We start from the raw sequence: 22105 nt of genomic DNA on the forward strand, positions 1-22105 counted from the left end.
CCCGGCACAGCCAACGACACAGGCTCCAGTCTGCCTCTGCTGGCCATGTGCGGACCTGCAGGCTATGTTTGATTTCTGGTATCATTCCCATTCTTGTATTATTTTGTTTTTTAATTATTATTATTATTATTATTACACTAATTGGAATAATAATGAATATTCTAATAATATACTATATTTACACTAATTTTTATTATTATTATTCAGTATTTATAAAGCACCAAAAGTTCACTCAGCGCTGTACATTAAAATGGGGGATAATACATGAGACAATACAATGCGATACATGAGGGGATCGAGGGCCCTGCTCCTTGGCGCTTACAATCTAGGAACGAGGGGATGGTGGTACGGGAGGAATAGCTGTGGGGGATGGAGTGGTAGGAAGAGTGGGGGGGGGGTCGGCAATTAGTAGGGGGTGGGGTAGGCTTCCCTGAAGAGATGGGTTTTCAGGGTGTGCCTAAAGGAGAGGAGAGTAGGTGATTGTCTGTTGGATTGGGGTAGGGAGTTCCATAGGGTGGGCGATGCCCTAAAGAAGTCCTGGAGGCGGGCATGGGAGGAGGAGACCAGGGAACTAGAGAGAAGGAGGTCTTGTGAGGAGCGGAGTGTGCGTGTTGGGCGGTACTTGGATATTAGGTCGGTGATGTAGTTCGGGGCAGCATGGTGGACGGCTTTGTACGTCAGTGTTAGGATTTTGAATTTGATCCGTTGGGCAATCGGAAGCCAGTGGATGGATTGGCAGAGGGGGGTGGCGGAGACGGAGCGGTTGGTAAGGTGGATGAGTCTGGCCGCTGTATTGAGGATCGACTGAAGTGGGGATAGTCTGTGGCGAGGCAGGCCAGTGAGGAGGGAGTTGCAGTAGTCGAGCCGTGATATGATGAGGGAGTGGATGAGCTGTTTAGTGGTTTCTGGAGTTAGGAACGTGCGTATTTTGGCGATGTTGCGGAGGTGGAGTCTGCACGAGTTTGTTAGCGATTGGACTTGGGGCAGGAAGGATAGATTGGAGTCAAGAATGATACCACGTACTCTGGCCTGCGGGGCGGGCCTGATAGTGGCATTGTTGGACGTGATGGAGAAGTCAGTGGGGGAGGGGGGGGGTGCGTGGGCTGGGGGGAAGACTAGGAGCTCAGTTTTGGAGAGGTTCAGTTTAAGGAAGTGAAGCGACATCCAATCTGATATGTCGTTCAGCAGGCTAGTGATTCGGACGGAGGCTGAAGGGGTGAGGCGAGGGGTCAAGAGATAGATTTGCATGTCGTCGGCATAGAGGTGGTAGTTGAAGCCATGAGAGTGTATCAGTTGGCCAAGGGAGGAGGTGTAGATGGAGAAGAGAAGGGGCCTGAGGACAGAGCCTTGAGGGACCCTGACAGAGAGGGGGAGTGAGGGGGAGGTGGTAGCGTTGTAGGTAACGCTGAAGGAGCGTTGTGATAGGTAGGATGAGAGCCAGGAGAGAGTGGAGTCTCTGAGGACAAGGGAGTGTAGTTTTTTGAGGAGGAGGGGGTGGTCGACTGTGTCGAAAGCCGCGGAGAGGTCGAGGAGTAGGAGCTGTCAGGAAAGGACTCACCGCTGGTGATGCTGTGGCTCACCTGCTCTATGGGCTGCAGTACCTGTTCTTACCAGCGAGTGCTTTTCAGCAGCCAGGATCTCACCTCCTGCAATCAAGCCATCACCTGAGGCTGATTGCAGGAGGTGTATTTAAGCAGCAATCATGCCTGTAACCAGTGCCTTGGTGTTTTGTTCCCATGTGCCTGTGACAGCTGTATGTCTGTAATAACCTGAACCTTGCTACCTGCTCCTGTTACCTACTTCTGGACCCAGCTCCTTATCTCTATTCCTTTTCCCTTCATTTCAGCCAGTTTCCTTCCCACCTGCTCTCTTTGCTCCTGTGATCCGCTCCTTGTCCTGTCTGGCTCCCAGTGCCCCATGCTCTCTCAGGTGTATGACCGTGGCTAGCCTTGACTACGATTTGACTCTGCATGTGTATATGTTTGGTGGGTGTTTGATTATTTAGTTTTTACTTGCACGGTGCACTGGTATATTGGTGTGTCGCACAAATAAACTACATTATTACATCACTCCTGAAGCCTGCTATTCCCTGTGTCAGTCCACACATCTCTGGTCATATCCGGATTTCTGACAGTAGCACTGAATAGTGGCCATTAGCTTTGGCGGTTAGCAGGTCATTGGAGAGTTTAAGTAAGGCAGTTTCGGTGGAGTGTAGGGGACGGAAGCCAGACTGTAGGGGGTCGAGGAGGTTGTTGTCGTTGAGGACTTTTCGTGGTACTGTGACAGTGCTGTGGCAATCTGACACTTTGTGGGAACTGACAATGACATCACCTGTGCCACTAATACAGTGATCAGTGCTAATAATACACTGTCACTGTACTAATGGCACTGTTCTGAGAAAGGGTTGTCTGTAATTTGAATAATAATACAAATAGTAATAATAATTATAATCTATCTATCCATTCAGTAGTATCTGACCCTTGGTGATTGCATGGACCGTCACTCGCAAGCGACCTTTTCCATGAATTCTCTTACTGGGTAGGTTTCCAGTCTTTCCCCAACCCCTACCATGCAGGAGATCCCGGGATGAAACTAGGACAATGTCAGGGCTCCCGGGTGTGACCAGAGGTATGTGACTGACGCAGGGAAACGCAGACTTCAGATATGTTATAAACAATGTAATTTATTAACACTAACAATACAAACATAAACGCAGTGCAATACTAAAACATAACACAGTGCAAACAAACCAAACCAACCACCCACAGATAACAGTACATACAATGCAAGCGTCGTCAGGCAGGCCGGGTCAATATCAATCGGGCAGGTAGGTACAGGGGGAGCAAGCGGAGAAAGGTCGGGGTCACAAGCCAGGTTCAGCAGGTAGCGGGCAGCGTGGTACAGAGGGTCAGGCAGAGGAGAATGGTCAGACAAGCCAGGGATCAGGAGCAGGAGAATGGTCAGACAAGCCAGGGATCAGAGCAGGGTCAGCAGAGAATCAGACAGGAACAGGAAACAGGGCCCAGGAGAAACACAACACCAAGGCAGAGTCTGCAGGTCTGAATGTCCCTTAAATACACCAGTATAATTAGTTCCAGGTGTTTGACTGGCTGCAAGGTTGAGTCTCTGATTGCTGGGAGCACCCGCTGGCCAGCCCTGGTACTGCAGCTCATAAGGCAGGTGAGTCCCACTATTGCTGGCCAGTCCATTCCTGACAGACAATTTAGACAGAAACCAATTAACCTATCAGCATGTCTTTGGAGTGTGGGAGGAAACTGGAATACCCAAGCAAGCACAGGGAGAACATGCAAACTCCATGCAGGAGGCAGAAGTGCTAACCTCTAAGCCACTGTGCCGCCCTAATTATTATAATATTACACTATAATTACACTTATTAGAATAATACTAATGATATTTATTAATATATGAATAATACACTCATTGAAATAATATTTATTATTAGTCCAATTAGTGTCACTTCCATCCATGTGCTGAATTGACCCTTTTACTGCCAGACCTGTTTTTTTGCATTTTTTTTTTTTTCGCACACGTTTAAACAAAATACATTTTAGGCCCAAACATTTGTTTTTTTCTGTTTTTAAAGCAGAGATCCTAGAGGTTTCATCGAGGTTGCTTGCCACATGCGGATCTGCAGGCTAGATGTGATTCCTGTTATTCCTATTCTATTATTTAGTAATAATAATAGTAATAATATTACACTAATTGGGATAATAATTGGCAACAAAGTGCATCATTAGTATAATAAGAATAATAAAAATTATTATTATTCTACTAATAATACAGTATTACACTAATTGGAATAACAATAATAATATTAATTACTATTATCATTATTAATTACTAATGTCACTTGCATCCATGTGTCCGAATTAACCCTTTCACTGCCAAAGTTTTTGCTTCTTTTTTTTTTTTGCACACAAAAAAAATTTAGGCCTGGAGATCACCTAACCCTCCCTAAACATTATATCGATTGATTGATTTATTTAAGAAAGCCAGAAGAATTGTTCAGGATACAAAGAAAAACCCACAGGTAACCCCAGGAGAAATACAGGCTGCTCTGGAATAAAAAAAAAGACAGTGAAGACAGAAAAACAGATCTTCTAGCTGTTGTGGTTGCAATATTTCTTGATCTATCTGACCCTGGCAAGAGATTCACAAAATTTCCACTTCTTATTAAGAGATTTAACCACACTGACTGGGATATTCAAGGCTTCGGATATCTTTTTATATCCTTTTCCATCTTTATAAAGTTCCATTACCTTATTACGCAGGTCCTTTGGCAGTTCTTTTCTGTTCCCCATGGCTCAGTATCTAGCCTAGTCAGTGCATCCACGTAAGAGCTAACAAACTCATTGACTATTTATACACTGACACTAAATGCAATCTAAAAAGCCACAGATGTGGGGAATTACCCTTTAATTGCCATTTTACCCGTGTGTGTGTTACCTTGTGTGTCTGTACCAAGGCCAAACATTCCAGGGGAGGGAAACTTTTGATCCGGATTTCTGTTATCATTAGGATTTAAAAAAGGAGCCAAACAACTATTTGATAATAAATGGCTTCACGTGATCATCATCCTTCAATAAAAGACAGTTTTTTGGCATGATCAGTCATATTTTCAATATCAGTGCCAAAAATTCACAATTTCTGCAGGGGAGGCAAACTTTTGAGCACAACTGTGTAAACACAAACGTATAAAAACACTGCACATACATGAGGAAATAAAGGGGATTTTTTAAAAGTATATACAGTTTATGTACTGTATATAAATGTATATGTACAGTGTGTTTATGTATATAGATGCACACTCACTGGCCACTTTATTAGGTATACCTTGGTAACAAATTGCTAATCAGCCAATCACATGACAGCAACGTGGTGAAGACGACTTGCTGATGTTCAAAACGATCAGAATGTGGAAGAAAAGGGATTTAAGTGACTTTGACCATGGCATGAATGTTGGTGCCAGACGGGCTGGTCTGAGTATTTGAAAAACTGCTGATCTACTGGGATTTTCACACACAACCATCTACAGGAAAACCAAGACTCATCAGACCAGGCAACGTTATTCCAATCTTCTATTGTCCAGTTTTGGTGAGCCTGTGCAAATTTTAGCCTCCGTTTCCTGTTCTTAGCTGACAGAAGTGGAACCCGGTGTGGTTTTCTGCTGCTGTAGCCCATCTGCTTCAAGGCTGGATGTGCTGTGCATTCAGAGATGTTATTTTGCATACCTTGGTTGCAACAAGTGGTTATTGGAGTTACTGTTGCCTTTCTATCATCTGGAACCAGTCTGCCCATTCTCCTATATATATATATACTCACACACATATCTTTTTTTTTTTTAATGGTTGAACTGGATTGACTTTTGTCATTTTTCAGCCAGGCTAACTATGTAACTATTATTATTAATTACTAATGTCACTTCCATCGATGTGCCCGAATTAACCCTTGCACTGATAAAGTTGTTTTTGCTTTTTTTTTTATTTTTTGCACACACGAAAAAAAAATGTAGGACTGAAGTTTACCTACCCCCCAAACCACCCCCTCCCCCCCCCCATCCCTAGACAGATTTATTTTTTTATTTTTTCAGAAAGCAAGAAGAATTGTTCAGGATACAAAACAGAATCCCACAGGTAACCCCAGAAGACATACAGGCTACGCTGTAAAAAACGACTGTGAAGAGAGAGGAGCAATATAAACACACACACATACATATATACATACATACACACTATATATATATATATATATATATATACACACACACACACACACATATATGTTATATGATTGGGCTTGCTTTAGGCAATCAATGGAATAAAGACTAGCGGCTTGCTTCTCAACTCATTTGGTTACAGTTGATGTTTAGATTCCCTGGCACATTTCATAGGCCGCTCAGGCTTGGATAAGATGGCCTCCACAGGACAGGTATGAAAAAGAAACATCTAGACTAGAGCAACATGCTTCGATGAGGATGGGATTTGAACCCATGCGTGCAGAGCACAATGGATTAGCAGTCCATCGCCTTAACCACTCGGCCACCTCATCAATTTCATGCACCTTATGTCTGCATTGGCCTGTAAATGATGACCAATGAGAATCTCTCTGAGCCTTCCTTGTTCCAGGATGAAGTTCCAGAAGAAAGTAGAGTGCAGAAGAGTGCGTCTTTCCAATTCCTGGACCCTTACATCAACTAACATAGACAGTGGAAGATAATTATACAAATTGGTAAGTGTAGCGGGGGCCAGGGAGAGGATGTTGAGAATTAGTTGACTTTCCATGTCTTGTGAAAAGGTGAACTAACCCTTCAGACCCCTTTCACACAAGTGGACTGATAGTGGATCGATCGGAATAGATATAGACGGGTAAAAACGGACAAATATCTACTAGGCTTTAATGGTATGTTGTGTTACAAATGTGCTAGGATGGCCTTGTATAATGCATATTAGATATACAGCGGTGCCAGGCCAACTCTAATATCTCATTCATACCACATCTTCAGGTTGAGCTCAAGAGGGTCACCCCATGGGAATTATCATTGGCACGTTGGTTGGCTCTCAGGGTCACCCCATGGGAATTATCATTGGCACATTGGTTGGCTCTCAGGGTCCCCTCTGACGTATGATATTCCCTAAGACCCCTATTGACCCCTGAACTCTGCGCCACACACTGCTGACTCCCTGAACTCTGCGTCACTCACTGCTGACTCCCTGAACTCTGCGTCACTCACTGCTGACTCCCTGAACTCTGCGTCACTCACTGCTGACTCCCTGAACTCTGCGTCACTCACTGCTGACTCCTTGAACTCTGCGTCACTCACTGCTGACTCCCTGAACTCTGCGTCACTCACTGCTGACTCCCTGAACTCTGCGTCACTCACTGCTGACTCCCTGAACTCTGCGTCACTCACTGCTGACTCCCTGAACTCTGCGTCACTCACTGCTGACTCCCTGAACTCTGCGTCACTCACTGCTGACTCCCTGATCTCTGCATCAACTCACTGCTGACTCCCTGAATTCTGCGCCACTCACTAGTGAACCCTGAACTCTGCATCACTCACTAGTGACCCCTGAACTCTGCGTCACTTACTACTGACCCCTGAGTCACTCACTACTTAGCCCTGAACTCTGCAGTAAGTGATACAGAAGTCAGCAGTAAGGGATAGTGTTCAGAGGTCAGTAGTAAGTGATACAGAAGCCAGTATTAGAGGACACAGAGTTCAGATGTCATTTGTAGGTGTTGCAGCATCCAGGTCAGTAGTACGTGAAGTTGCCTTCACAGGTCAGTAGTGACGCAGACATCAGTAGTAAGGGATGTAGAGTTCGGAGGTCAGTAGTAAGTGACGCAGAGGTCAGCATTAGGTAATGCAGCGCGTAGATGTCCGTAGTAAGGGATGAAGCATCCAGAGGTCAGTGGCAAGTGATGCAGAGTTCAGAGGTAAGTAGTGACGAAGAGGTCACAAGTAAGTGAGTCAGTATTAAGTAATGCAGAAGTCAGGGGTCATAAGTAAGTCACTACTGACCCCTTCTGATACCTGAACAAGTGCCCCAAAGTCTAGTGTTGGGCCCTGGACCCTCTAATGTACCTCCACAAATACTGTTCTGCACATTACTTATTCAGCACTGCCTTATCCATTACTATAGAATTAGGTGCCCGGTCATACTGGTGCGATTTGCGAATTGAAATTGCATCAAATGAATCTGAATGCGAGTATCTTAACATGTGCGATTTGCTGCAGTGCGATTTAGTAGTTCTTGCATTACTTTCTCTGCAGGTTGTTGCGATTTCACATGCACAGAATACAATGGAAATTGCAAAGCAAATCGCAACAAATCGTTGAAAATCTTCACAAGCCGCAATAAAGTCTTCAGAAATTGCACACGAATTGCGCGATTTTAAATTGCAGTAGTGTGACCGGGGAATTGACTCAGTAACCACACTCCATTAAGCCACGCCCAATATTCAGTGCAATGAGAAACACGGTCACAGTTTGACACTTTTCTTATGTTCAGAAATGGGGACCTAATCATGGACACAGGACTGGACGCACAAATGCTTCAGAAAATGCATATCTACAAAATGTATTGCATACGAAAGGACTCACAAGGCCATACTTGATGCTGAGGACAAATTACCACCAACAGAGTGGCCCTTGTGACGTTCACAAGACTGCATAGTCACCAATCATGGACACGTCTGTGCCATTTAGATGGCATCTTTTAAAACCTGTCACACGTTCTACCCTTTATTAAATCTCACACATACTTGTTATGGAAACCCACCTGTACATCTAAATCTAAGTCGATGTTGTCACGAATGTTGGTGTTTCAGGCTAACAGGTCCTGCTGTCTGTCCGCCATAAAGGGGTGAACCTTCTTCCCTTGCAATACATGCAGAGAACAGTGAAGAGACTGACCCCTGACCTATATATAGGACTTTTTTTTCTCAAGAATTAAATGCAGGGCCACTTCTGGTCTCCCCCCCCCCCCCCCCCACAGTAACATAACATGGTTGCACCCTCCACCTGCAAGTACCACTCCTTTCAGAGACTACAGAGCCAAGTATTCTCCAGGGCTAAGTATTTTGTATGGGATTTGTTGATGACAACAAGAAAGGCAGTAAAATAGATCTTCCACAGCCAGCATCAATAGACCCCACCAGCAATAATATATCCCCCCACCAACAATATCATGCCGCAACAAAATACCACCCCAGCAACAACAGACCCCGGAAGCAACAATAGGTTTCCCAGCAGCCGGCATCAATAGACCCCTCCCTCAACAACAGATTCCCCCACCAGCAACAATATAGCTCCCTAGAAACAATAGACTGCCATGCAAAAATAGATCCCCTCCAGCAACAATAGATCAACCTGCAGCCAGCATCAGTAGACCCTTCAGCACACCCGACCACCCCTTGCCATTACATACATTCAGTCCTGAAGGTGCCAGAAACTGCGTTCCCTCACATTGCCACTTGAAAAAAGCCTTGCCTATATACTGCAATAAGCTTTGCTGCACATCTATACTGTAAACAGCTCAACTGTGCTGGTTTCCATCAGGGGCACTTCTGTGCAGCTCATAACCCTACCCGTGCTGTCTCGATGTAAACAACCCAACTGAGGGTCCTTCTGTACAACTCAGCTATTTAATCCCCCAGAGATTGTGATGTTCAACCCTTCTTAAAGGGCTGAAGTATCGCTCTTAGTCTGGCCCATCACTACAAGACCTGTCCAGCTGGGGTGTCCCCACCAAAAGCATAGGCTCCCACCGGCACACCTCCAATGGTCATTTAGGCACGCAAGCCATTCCACCACGACAAGGTGGCAATACCATTAGGAATGGAAAAAAGATGGGAGAATGGTGGCTGCACTCTCTGCCCTGTACTCTCTGCCAGAACTGCTAAAAGAGGTTTTTGCTTTGACAAAATAATACCAACACTAGCATATTAACTCTCTGAAATCAAATCTACCCCCATAGCCATACACACCGATGTATGTGATGATAACAGATCCTGCTGTCTTCCCACCGCAAAGGGATACACCACCTTCCCCCTTTTACAGTCGCCATGCTCGTGTAATCTCCACAGGATGCAGTTAAAAGACTTGCACATTTCCTAGTGGAATATTCCAAAAATGTATGTCGCAAGATTGCACTTTATGCTGACAAGTAATTTATCACCAGCAAAGTCCAGGAGGGCTGAAAATCCTGGTCAGGTAGCTATGCACCCTTGATGGAGCTGGTGGGTTCTTATGGAGTGCGGTCACCGATTAGTGAGAGATACTGCAGAGAACCCGGCTGGTGTGCTGGCTGGGGATCAAGCAATGAAGAGATGGACCCAGGGATCTGCTGGTTTTCAGTAGACAGATATTCTTTTATTAAGTGTTCTTGCAAGAACACTTATTGTTATCTCACATATATATTCCTATTATTATAGCCAAATTTACCACCCTAACTCCTCCCACAGTTTTTACACTACATAGACAAGTAATATACCCAAATGTGCGGATTGTTCCCGATTGGTGTGTTATTACTTTGTGGAACGTTTTGCCAAATGGTTCACGAAATATTGCCGTTTTTGTGGTGAAATTTTCCCATAGGAATGAATGGCAGAATGTTCAAAACTAGAGTGTGAGCTGACAAAAGCTAGAGTGTGAGCTGAAAAATCAGGACATGATTTGTAAACTGCCATCACTCCCTCATTTTCAAGCCCACCTACACATATCTTATATCAAAACGTTCAGCTATCCCTACTGCCACTAAAAATGTCCACGGCTAAGCCATAGCCCTTATAGTTTTCACAATATGACCATTTGTTTGCAACTCACGCCGCCCTTCGACATTCATTGAAACTCCACTCTAGCCACCTGAAATTTGAAGGGCAATTTCTAAACTGCGACTGTGCCTTCATTTTTAATATTTCAGAGACATACTATGCATCAAAATGTAGGTCTGGGTCTTGTGATTCTCACAATATAAAGCTATTCTGTGTAGGATTTATAATTTTTAAACTACAACCATTTGAAGATGGCAACCGCCAGTGAAGTGAGAAAGTTGGAGCAGTTTGTTTGTAACCTCTTCTCTGCCCTTGCAGTAGAGTGCGTTGCCATAGGAACCCAGGTGTGTGAGCAGGCAGCAGAGTGACAAAAGCTACTCCGCCCACTCCAGTTGTAGACTACTGGTGGAGGCAAGAACACTTCACACAATTTCCCCAGAAATTGTAGATTTTCTAGTTTTGTTTTCTATCTTATGGAAGATGGCTATATTCTTTCTATATTTCGGCTATATTTTCTGTTCTAGTCTGCTTTATTCTATTCTATTTTTAATACGGCAACATTCTCTATATATTTTGGCAATATTTTCTATTCTGTTCTTTTTGTAATTTTAATTCAAGAAGCTATATTCTATTTAATTCTATTTTTTTTATTCTATTGTATTCTTTTCTATTCCATTTCTTTATTTTCTATGTTATTTTTGATTTTCTATTCTATTCTATTACATAGTTAGTCTGGCTGAAAAAAGACAAAAGTCGATACATTTCAACCATTAAAAATGTGGAGACGCCATGGGGAAAAGTGCTAAAAGTATTGGTTACTGTAACAATGTAATGTGTACACCAGTCTACATTATCGCAGTAAGAAATGGTTTGAGCTTGGATCAGTGTCATTTGTTAGGACAGCTACCCATGGAGCGTTGGACAACAGGTGAGATGGAGCTGTGCGATGGTCCTGTAGGGCAAAGTTGCTCACCTCTGTGTGGTCCCTCCTCAGGGAGAGGGTCTGGGAGGCTGAGGAAGCTGCAGAGGCCAGTGAGTCCAAGGGGCTGGAGGGAATCCGTGAGCCTCTGGAGGAAGCAAGCTGAGGGACAGGGAAAACTCTATCAGGAGGCCATGTGGGGCTGAACAGCAAGGATCTGTCATCTAGGCTGAGAGAACCTGAATAACCAGTGGTCTGGGAGACCAAGCCAAGCAGAGGTACTACTAACCAGAGAGCCAGGCAGCTTGGCATTTTCATTGTGTATTATTTTGAGTGAAATTGAAACCCCTTGCATGGGAAACCTTGTGTCGAAAGGACTTCTCAGTTACTGTTTAATAAAGAAGGGTTACCCAGTACTTCATTTTAGTTCCAAACTTAAAAAGCGCATCTACCACTGAGTGAAGTATCTTCGATATATATATATATATATTTATGATTCTATAAAGAAAAAGGAAATATTATATAAGCAGAGTTTTTGTAGAACAAAGAGAGAATTCTTCAACAAATCCTACTTTTGGCTGGGAAGACACTCTTGAAAAGAATTGAAGTGAAACTTACTGGAACACCTTATACAGGCAATTGGCCAGGATTAGCACGCCTAATATGGATCCTCCTGTAATTAGAAGGATGACATATAACGGCATTTTTTTCTGCTTGAGGGTCCGTTCTTCATTCTCCTCCATATCGTAGCCTGAAATCATAGTGGGGAAAACAGAGAGATGAATGGTTAGAAGATGAAAAGATTAGAGATCCTGCCAGTAATTCACTTCCTGTCCTAGAGTGACAACACTCACTGTACAATACCCATGGGGAAGGGGGGGTATCCACATTGTCATCCTAGGAAGGACTTCAGAACACCCTGCGCTCTCTTTTCCTCTATAAACAGAGGGATAGGGGGTTCTACAGTCCTCGGGGATAGCTGGAAACAATGTAGTTGATAACAGTCAGCACAGAGATGTTATCAGCGGACAATATTTCTGGTAGAATCAAAAGGTGCAATTTTCATATTTATTATACATATTTATTTTTAGACGACCAAACGATATCAAACAGAAGTGTAGTATTGGGGGGGTCTATATGCCCTTTCATTGCCAGGTCTGTAGACCCCTAGAAAACTCCTGCCTGTCAGGTGGAAGCAGTCGAGTGGTTGTACTGCCGTCCAATTGCTTCCACCCCCCTCCCCCCCAGTATCAAAACTGCCATATTCCGGGCTCCACCTACCCATCTGTGGACCCAGGGCCAACATGGCGGTTGACAGTGGCCGTGACCTGGAAAGTGAGGTGTACGACATCACTTCCACGTCACTCTGTCACTTTCCTCGGCTAGAATAGTTAGAAAGGAATTATTGCAATGCGATTTGCATTGCAATACATTCAGTGGAGCACAAAGGAGACATCCGGGGTCTTTTAGACCCCGGATGTCTCATTAAAGAGAACCTGTCACCAAAAAATCATCACATAGGGGGCTTTGTATCCCTTATGTGATTAAAAAAAGAAAAATTGTATATATATATATATATATATATATACACACACACACACATACAGTATATATATATACTATACAGAGAAATACACAGCAGCATGTTCTTGCTGGCAGGAGAAAGACCTGTGCTGTTTACACGCAGGTCTCTGTCCTGTCAGTGTTAGTCGGTGATCGCTGGGTGCCGGCGGGGAATCTCCGGCCAGGACCCGGTGACTGACATGCCTAGCCGCCAATGGCAGCACGCGCAGGGTGGCGCATGCGCGTCCCCTACCCGTAAATGCAAATCACGAATATATATGTGATTTTGCGCAGCCCTGCCACCCTGTAGCAATAGTTCTACTATAGGACGGCGGGGAAGCGATTAATGGATGTAAACGAATGATCATCCGTGTACATCCGCTAGTCCATAGAAATACATGGGGGTTCGGCTGTACAGATGAAAAACAGACATACGCCCGTGTGAAAAGAGCCCTGAGACACCATTTTTAAGTGACAGTTTGAAAATGGCAGTCACATGGCTACAATATAGATCCTTATCCTGCTGGGAAAGATTTGTGCATTGAGGTTCTAGTGTATAATGCTCACATTTGATAACTCACCTGGCCCCTCAGAGACAATCACATCCACCACTGGAGGTGGGGAATATTCCATGTCGCCGATGCTGAGACTGAGTTCAAACATACCGGTGTCATTCATCTGGATCGGATCCATGACCAGAGAGCAATTGCCTCTATCAACAAGTTTGTTGAACATGCTGGCCCTGCTGTTGAAATGCTCCGTTTTCTTGCGGCTGTATCTGTTTATGAGGGGGCGGTAATACCCCTCATCTCTGGGGACAAACCCCCACTCCATCCTGACCAAGTATCCTTTAGTTGGATCGTCTAGGTGAAATTGGCATGGGATAACCAGCCGCGATCCCACGCTGACGTCCATTTGTTCCGGCATTGATGTTACTGCCGTGACTTGCACAGCTGAAAAAAAAAAAAAAGAGAACAATGTTATTTTCAATTAAAAGCTTTAAAAAAATCCAACAGAACAATATCATAAATGGCCGATAAGAGCAACAAAAAAAAATATTCTTTACTAATAGGAAAGTATTGACTTTGAAGCTCGGTTCACACTACTGCGATCTGAAAGTCGAATGACTTATGGTGCGACTTTGCCAGGCGACTTCCTCCACGACCTTGCACGGGTAATCTTCCTGTGATGTCGGATCACAAATCACATCACAATACAGAGGAGGATCCGACTTGGAGGCCACATCCATTAAAGTCTATGGGCACAAGACAAATAGAAGTCGCCTTGAAGTAGCACAGGATCCTTTTCTAAAGTCGGAGCGAATTCAGTAGTGCTAATCCATGTACATCCGCAAGTCCATAGAAATACATGGGGGTTCGGCTGTACAGATGAAAAACAGACATACGCCCGTGTGAAAAGAGCCCTGAGACACCATTTTTAAGTGACAGTTTGAAAATGGCAGTCACATGGCTACAATATAGATCCTTATCCTGCTGGGGAAGATTTGTGCATTGAGGTTCTAGTGTATAATGCTCACATTTGATAACTCACCTGGCCCCTGATAGACAATCACATCCACCACTGGAGGTGGGGAATATACCTTGTCGCCGATGAGGAGACGAAGTTCAAACATACCGGTGTCACTCATCCGGATCGGATCCATGACCAGAGAGCAATTGCCTCCATTAACAAGTTTGTAGAACATGCTGGCCCTGCTGTTAAAACGCCCCCTTATCTTGTAGTTGTATCTGTTTATGAGGGGGCGGTAATACCCCTCATCTCTGGGGACAAACCCCCACTCCATCCTGACCAAGTATCCTTTAGTTGGATCGTCTAGCTGAAATTGGCATGGGATAACCAGCCGCGATCCCACGCTGACATCCATTTGTTCCGGCATTGATGTTACTGCCGTGACTTGCACAGCTGAAAAAAAAAAAGAGAACAATGTTATTTTCAATTAAAAGCTTTAAAAAAATCCAACAGAACAATATCATAAATGGCCGATAAGAGCAACAAAAAAAAATATTCTTTACTAATAGGAAAGTATTGACTTTGAGGCTCGGTTCACACTACTGCGATCTGAAAGTCGAATGACTTATGGTGCGACTTTGCCAGGCGACTTCCTCCACGACCTTGCACGGGTAATCTTCCTGTGATGTCGGATCACAAATCACATCACAATATAGAGGAGGATCCGACTTGTAGGCCACCTCCATTAAAGTCTATGGGCACAAGACAGATAGAAGTCGCCTTGAAGTAGCACCCTTTTCTAAAGTCGGAGCGACTTCAGTAGTGCTAATTGAGCCCTGCTTCACACTGAATGCGACTTCACTGGAAGTACCACCATTTCAAAGCTACAGATCAGTGCGATTTGTTCCTCCGATGTCACTGCGGCTTCCTACATCATTTATTAGAAGTGAAGTCGCAATGAAATCGGGGAAAAAAAGAGTAGTGCGGGAACTATTTTTGAAATCGCCCTACTTCAGATCGCACTGGTTAAGTCTCAGTTCACACTACTGCGACCTGGAAGTCACGTGATGTACAATGCGACTTCCTGGTGACTCGAATACTACTTGGATGAGACTTGATGCAACTTTGAAGCGATTTTCAGGGAATGCCTGGGTAATCTTCCTGTGATGTCGGATCACAAATCACATCACAATATAGATGAGGATCCGACTTGCAGGCGACTTCCATTAAAGTCTATGGGCACAAGTCGGAGAGAAGTCGCCTTGAAGTAGCCCTAAGTGCTAGTTCACACTAGATGCTGTTCAGTGTTTTCCATGTATTTCAATGGCTCTAGTTCACACTAGTTGTCAGGAATCCCCGCTGCGACGGGCTCGGCGCAGGCGCAGTGCACCGCTCCGTGTCACAATGCGGGCACTGAGACCTGGCCGTCCACGGCGAGGGAGTTCGCTCATGCGCAGTGGGGACCGCGGGCGCGCGCGTGGCACCAATGGCAGCGCAGGGCGGGATATTTAAACGGCCCTGAGCTGTCATTCAGTGCCTTCTGGTCTTTCCTTGTATCCTGTATCTGCGAACCTGTTCTAGTAAGTTATTGACCCGGATTATACCTGACCTTGTTGCCTTCTCCTGCCCAGACCCTTGCTTTGCCTGACCTCTCTCCTGAATGCCCCTGTTTGGATCTGACCTTCCGTTGCTGACCTGGCGTGTGACCCGACTACTCTCTGCCCGCTGCCTTGTACTGCTCCGTCCCCACTGTTACCGACCCGGCCCGTTTGACCCCGCACTTGCTCAGCCATCCACCCATCCATCCCGACGGGATCACCCGACCTCCTCACATCAGGCTCTTCCCTGCGGGAGCCCCTGGCGAATACCGCTACCACTGACGGGCGTGCTCAGTAGCCACGACCTGGTCTCGGGGTACTTCAAGTCCATCCCCACCATCAGGGGCTCTGGTGAACACGTACCCTGGGGCTTAGATACCGTGCGCTGGGGACGCCTGGCCAGTGGAGTGCTAGTGGTACCGCCTGGTGGTCCCTTACAGTACCAGAAGGCCATGACTGAGCCTGGAGGAGGGTCAGCCCCGCTGGGAGATATTTGCAGGCACCTATCAGCCCTGACACAGGCTGTGGCAACCTTGCAGGACAAATGCACGCACCTGGAAAACCGTTTCCAGACCCGCTCTGCATCTGGCCCTGCTCCACAGGCCCCTGTTTCCGCTCCCCCGGTAGAAGAAGCTCTGGGGCCAGCTTCAGGGGCCTCTGCTCCTCTACCGAGGGTTGAACCCCGAGTACCACTGCCTGAGCGTTTTCACGGGGACCGAACACGCTTCAGGTCTTTTCGGGATTCCTGCCTCCTGTTTTTTGAATTGCAACCCCGCACCTTCCTAACGGAATCAGTGAAAGTGGGATTTTTAATTTCACTATTGCAGGGTGAACCCCAAGATTGGGCCCATCGGTTAAGGGCAAACCATGACCCTCACCTGGGAACGGTCAGCGTTTTTTTTGAAGCTATGGCCATCCTTTATGATGATCCACAGCGGGCAGCCTCTGCTGAAGCAATGTTATCCACGCTTCGACAGGGCTGCCGGGCGGCAGAAGAATACGCCTCTGAATTTAGGTGTTGGATGGGGGACACACGCTGGAACGAGTTCGCGTTGCGACACCAGTTCCGTATGGGTCTGTCAGAGCCCTTGAAGGATGAGCTGGCCCGAGTGGGGGTTCCCGAGTCACTAGAAGACCTAATAGCCCTGACGATTCAAATAGACCGTAGACTGCGGGAACGCAGGTTGGAGAGGTCCGGTCAGGGTCACGGAAATGCATGGGGTCCAATTCCAGGCCCCAGCCAACAAACCAGAACAAAGATCCAGAACCCACTTCCAGGAGATGCGCAGGAACCAATGCAACTAGGCCTGGCTCAGCCTAAATTATCGCCAGAAGAACGCCAGCGGAGACGCTCTCTGAACCTCTGCTTCTACTGCGGTGAAGCCGATCATATGGTACGATCCTGCCCTCAGAAAATGAGTAAGTGCACCTCTTTTTCTTCTCTGGCTATTGGCAAGGTCAGTCCGTCCCAATACTTAGTGGTGCCCCTCTCCTTTCAGCTTCCAGAAAGGACCGTGGAGGTGACGGCCATAGTTGATTCAGGGGCATGCAGTTGTTTCCTGGATTTAGATTTTGCTCATCAGCAGGGGATTCCCCTCCAGCCCAGAAAACGGGGCTTTACCATATTTCTGGCAGATGGCTCCCAGATAAAGTCAGGAGTAGTTAACCAGGAAACTCCCCCTATCGCCACTACCATTGCTAACCAGCATCAGGAATTCCTCCGCCTAGATGCCATTGCGTCACCTCTTTTTCCAGTCATTTTGGGACTCCCTTGGTTGCGGGCCCATAACCCCCAAATTGACTGGGAAACCGGGTCTATCTTGTTCCCGTCCCTGTATTGTCAGGAACACTGTCACACTGCGGGCTCTGCAGCCCCCCAGGTCCTCCTGTGCTCCGAGGGAGACTCCGACCTGAAACAGGTTATTCCCGCAGCATACCACGAATTCTTAGATGTATTCAGTAAACGGGGGGCAGACACCTTGCCCCCCCACCGCCCGTATGACTGTCCAATTGATCTGTTGCCCGGCTCCGAGATCCCTTTTGGACGGATTTTTCCCCTGTCTGAGCTAGAATTGGGGGCCCTGAAGGAATACATAGAGGACAGTCTCCAGAAGGGGTTCATCCGTGCCTCTACTTCACCAGCCGGAGCGGGGATCTTCTTTGTAGAGAAAAAAGACAAATCTCTGCGACCCTGCATTGACTATCGTGAACTGAACAGAGTCACGATTAAAAATCGTTACCCTCTGCCATTGGTACCCGAATTATTTCAGAGCCTGAAGGCTGCGACAATATTTACTAAACTAGATCTCAGGGGGGCCTACAACTTGGTTCGCATAAGGGAAGGGGATGAGTGGAAGACAGCATTTCGTACCCGGTTTGGGCATTTCGAATATCTGGTAATGCCATTTGGACTGTGCAATGCCCCAGCCACATTCCAACATTTTGTAAACGACATTTTCCGGGATTACCTTGACGTTTTTGTAATAGTTTACCTAGACGATATACTGATCTTCTCATCCTCTCTGGAGGATCACAGAATACACGTGACAAAGGTTTTGGGTCGATTGCGCCAGCATGGGTTATACGCCAAAGCAGATAAGTGCAGTTTCGAGCAGTCCAGCATCGCGTTTCTGGGGTTGATTATCTCCACCACGGGAATCGCAATGGACCCTCAGAAGGTCTCTGCAATTTTGGATTGGCCTGTGCCCACAGACAAAAAGGGCATCCAGCGCTTTATAGGCTTTGCGAATTTCTATCGGAAATTCATTAGGAACTTCTCGGGTCTGGTCTCCCCCATAACTCAGCTAACCAAACTTGGAACCCGCTTCAGATGGACGCCGGAGGCTCAGGAAGCCTTTGAGGCCTTGAAAAAACTATTTACCACGGCACCCATTTTGGGCCATCCAGACGCTTCCCTGCCCTACGTACTGGAGGTAGACGCATCTGAGAATGCGGTGGGTTCCATCCTGTCCCAGAGAAAAGGCACCAAAGAATTACTCCACCCCATAGCGTTCTTCTCGAGGAAGCTCACCCCAGCCGAGAAGAACTACGATATTGGTGATCGGGAGTTGTTAGCCATCAAAACGGCACTGGAAGAATGGAGGTACTTGCTGGAAGGGGCCTCACACCCCATCTTGATCTTCACTGATCATAAAAACCTCGAGTACCTGAGGACTGCCAAACGGTTACGTCCGCGGCAGGCAAGATGGGCACTGTTTTTCTCCAGATTCATATTCCATATCACTTACAGGCCAGGGTCCAAAAATACAAAACCCGATGCGCTATCACGCATGTTCGAAGACTCCAAAGAAGAACCGGTACCTGATACTATTCTGTCCTCAGGGAATTTCTTGGCTCTCCAAACTGACCTTCGGTCCAAACTAATGGATGCATCCACGACCACAGTGACCCCAGCTGGGGTACCCCTCCAAAACAAGGGGGGACTCCTCTGGAAGGAAGGATTGATCATGGTACCCGAAGAGGTCCGAACCCTTGTCTTGGGGCAGTGTCATGACCATCCAATGGCGGGACACTTTGGCCCAGCGAAGACCCTGGAACTTCTCCAACGTTCCTTTTGGTGGCCAAACATGGCCAAGGATTGCAGGCTCTACGTAAAATCTTGCACCATCTGTCAGAAGAACAAGCCATCGAGGAACAAGGCCTGGGGGCTGCTGCGGCCCTTGCCGATCCCCGAGCGACCTTGGCAAAGGATCGCAATGGACTTTATAGTCGAGCTCCCCCCGTCTCAAGACCACACCGCGATCCTCGTAGTCATTGATCGGTTATCGAAAATGGCTCACTTTTTACCGTTAAAGAAGACTCCGTCAGCAGCCGAGACTGCGCGAATTTTTATCCAGGAAGTTATAAGACTACATGGAATTCCGGAGGACATCGTCTCGGATCGAGGGGTCCAATTCACGTCTAAATTTTGGAGGGCACTGTGTAAGGCCTTGGATATCAAATTATCCCTCTCCTCTGCGTTCCACCCCCAGACCAATGGACAGACCGAGAGGACCAACCAGACCCTAGAACAGTACCTGCGTTGCTACACATCCTTCGTACAGGATAATTGGCTACCACTCCTACCCCTGGCGGAGTTCGCATACAACAACGCCAACCATTCCGCAACAGGGCAATCACCGTTTTTTTCAAACTACGGATTTCACCCTGTCTTTCTCCCTGACTTGGTCCCTGAATGCCCAGTTCCGGCGACACAGGACACGCTAGCTTTCTTCTCCTCCAACAATAAGATACTACAGGAGGCTATTGCTCGGGCCCAGGAGGACTACAAGAAGGCGTTTAACAAAAGACGAAGAGGGGACCTGGTGCTGCAGCCCGGGGATAAAGTGTGGTTGGCAACAACGAACTTGAAAATGCTATGTCCATCAAAGAAATTAGGACCAAAGTTCATAGGCCCCTTTTGCATAAAGCGGGCGGTCAATGAGGTGGCATACGAACTTGTCCTCCCTGACACACTCAAGATACACCCGGTCTTCCATGTGTCCTTGCTGAAACCAGTAATCCCCGATGCCTTCCCAGAACGAGAATCTCGACCTCCGGAGGCCATAACGGTCAAAGGTGAAGAAGAATTTGAGGTGGAATCAATCCTGAAGTGCCGAAGGAGGGGGGGTCAGACCCAATTTTTTATTAAATGGAAGGGCTATGGCCCTGAGGATAATTCATGGGAACCAGCCCATAATGTCCATGCACCCCGACTTGTCCGGAGGTTCCTTCGTGATCACCCGTGGTGGAGAGATCGGGTGGGCACCCAGAGGTTGCCCGTAGGGGGGGGGCAATGTCAGGAATCCCCGCTGCGACGGGCTCGGCGCAGGCGCAGTGCACCGCTCCGTGTCACAATGCGGGCACTGAGACCTGGCCGTCCGCGGCGAGGGAGTTCGCGCATGCGCAGTGGGGACCGCGGGCGCGCGCGTGGCACCAATGGCAGCGCAGGGCGGGATATTTAAACGGCCCTGAGCTGTCATTCAGTGCCTTCTGGTCTTTCCTTGTATCCTGTATCTGCGAACCTGTTCTAGTAAGTTATTGACCCGGATTATACCTGACCTTGTTGCCTTCTCCTGCCCAGACCCTTGCTTTGCCTGACCTCTCTCCTGAATGCCCCTGTTTGGATCTGACCTTCCGTTGCTAACCTGGCGTGTGACCCGACTACTCTCTGCCCGCTGCCTTGTACTGCTCCGTCCCCACTGTTACCGACCCGGCCCGTTTGACCCCGCACTTGCTCAGCCATCCATCCATCCATCCATCCCGACGGGATCACCCGACCTCCTCACATCAGGCTCTTCCCTGCGGGAGCCCCTGGCGAATACCGCTACCACTGACGGGCGTGCTCAGTAGCCACGACCTGGTCTCGGGGTACTTCAAGTCCATCCCCACCATCAGGGGCTCTGGTGAACACGTACCCTGGGGCTTAGATACCGTGCGCTGGGGACGCCTGGCCAGTGGAGTGCTAGTGGTACCGCCTGGTGGTCCCTTACACTAGTGCAGTCAGTTCCAGTCAGTTTCCGGAGCAGAAAAAAAAAAACAAAGAACATGCTGCATTTTTTTCTGCACAGATCCATACTGGAGCATAGCAAACTGCATCCAAACTGCACCGGAACTGTGTGTGGTGTGAACTGTGAGCAAAAAACGTATCCCGGGTGCGGTTTTGTAGTGTGAACTGGTCCAAGGGCCTCATCAGAGCCCCCCCCCCCACACCATATTCCCCATCAGAGCCCCTCCCTTACACCATATTCCCCATCAGAGCCCCCCCCACACCATATTCCCCATCAGAGCCCCCCTACACCATATTCCCCATCAGAGCCCCCCCCCCTTACACCATATTCCCCATCAGAGCCCTCCCCACACCATATTTCCCATCAGAGCCCCCCCTACAACAATATTCCCCATCAGAGCCTCCCCCCTACACCATATTACCCATCAGAGCCCCCCCCTACACCATATTCCCCATCAGACCCCCCTCCCAACACCATATTTCCCATCAGAGCCCCCCCCAAACCATATTCCCCATCAGAGCCCCCCCAAGGATGTTGGATTCCTAACGCCCGACGCCTCGTACATGTGGTGCCAGGCAGGTAGTTTTTTCGACCTTTAGCCCTACTGTTGGCAAGCAGCGGGCTCACCTGCAAGGTGGAAGCATTCAGGCAGCCAAATGCTTCCACACAGTGCCAGCCTCTATGCCCCCCTCCTGGGCTCCGCTTGCCCATCTGCAGGCCTGGGACTGACTCACCGCCGGAGGCTAGAG

The 22105-nt window shown here is 47.3% G+C and overlaps 1 protein-coding gene and 1 non-coding gene across 2 annotated transcripts; both read right to left on the reverse strand.

Annotated features, from left to right (window-relative positions):
* Positions 1-5987: 5987 nt before the first annotated feature.
* Positions 5988-6069, reverse strand: TRNAS-GCU (transfer RNA serine (anticodon GCU)). The gene has a single exon. It is a non-coding gene; the product is annotated as a tRNA-Ser (tRNA).
* A 4976-nt stretch (positions 6070-11045) lies between these two features.
* Positions 11046-22105, reverse strand: LOC149474719 (uncharacterized). Its single transcript, XM_089672289.1, has 5 exons — positions 21984-22105; positions 14330-14701; positions 13360-13731; positions 11834-11966; positions 11046-11713 (listed from the first exon to the last, which is right to left on the reverse strand). The coding sequence occupies exons 2-5, from the start codon at positions 14673-14675 to the stop codon at positions 11608-11610; spliced, it is 957 nt and encodes a 318-aa protein (XP_089528415.1). The 5' UTR covers positions 14676-14701; positions 21984-22105; the 3' UTR covers positions 11046-11607.

The sequence above is a fragment of the Staurois parvus genome, unplaced genomic scaffold (assembly GCF_062004578.1).
Source record: "Staurois parvus isolate SC_StPar_1 unplaced genomic scaffold, SC_StPar_1.0 ptg000003l, whole genome shotgun sequence".
In the NCBI taxonomy this organism is placed as follows: Eukaryota; Metazoa; Chordata; class Amphibia; order Anura; family Ranidae; genus Staurois; species Staurois parvus.

Bases quoted from the DNA above. Each gene is read 5' to 3' on its own strand.
- LOC149474719 (XM_089672289.1), bottom strand. From the start codon at position 14,675: ATGCCGGAACAAATGGATGTCAGCGTGGGATCGCGGCTGGTTATCCCA. The intron at 13,732-14,329 runs GTGAGTTATCAA...TTTTTTTTTCAG, and splicing joins GATTGTCTATCAGGGGCCAG to CTGTGCAAGTCACGGCAGTA. The intron at 11,714-11,833 runs GTAAGTTTCACT...TTTTCTTTATAG, and splicing joins TGCCTGTATAAGGTGTTCCA to AATCATAAATATATATATAT.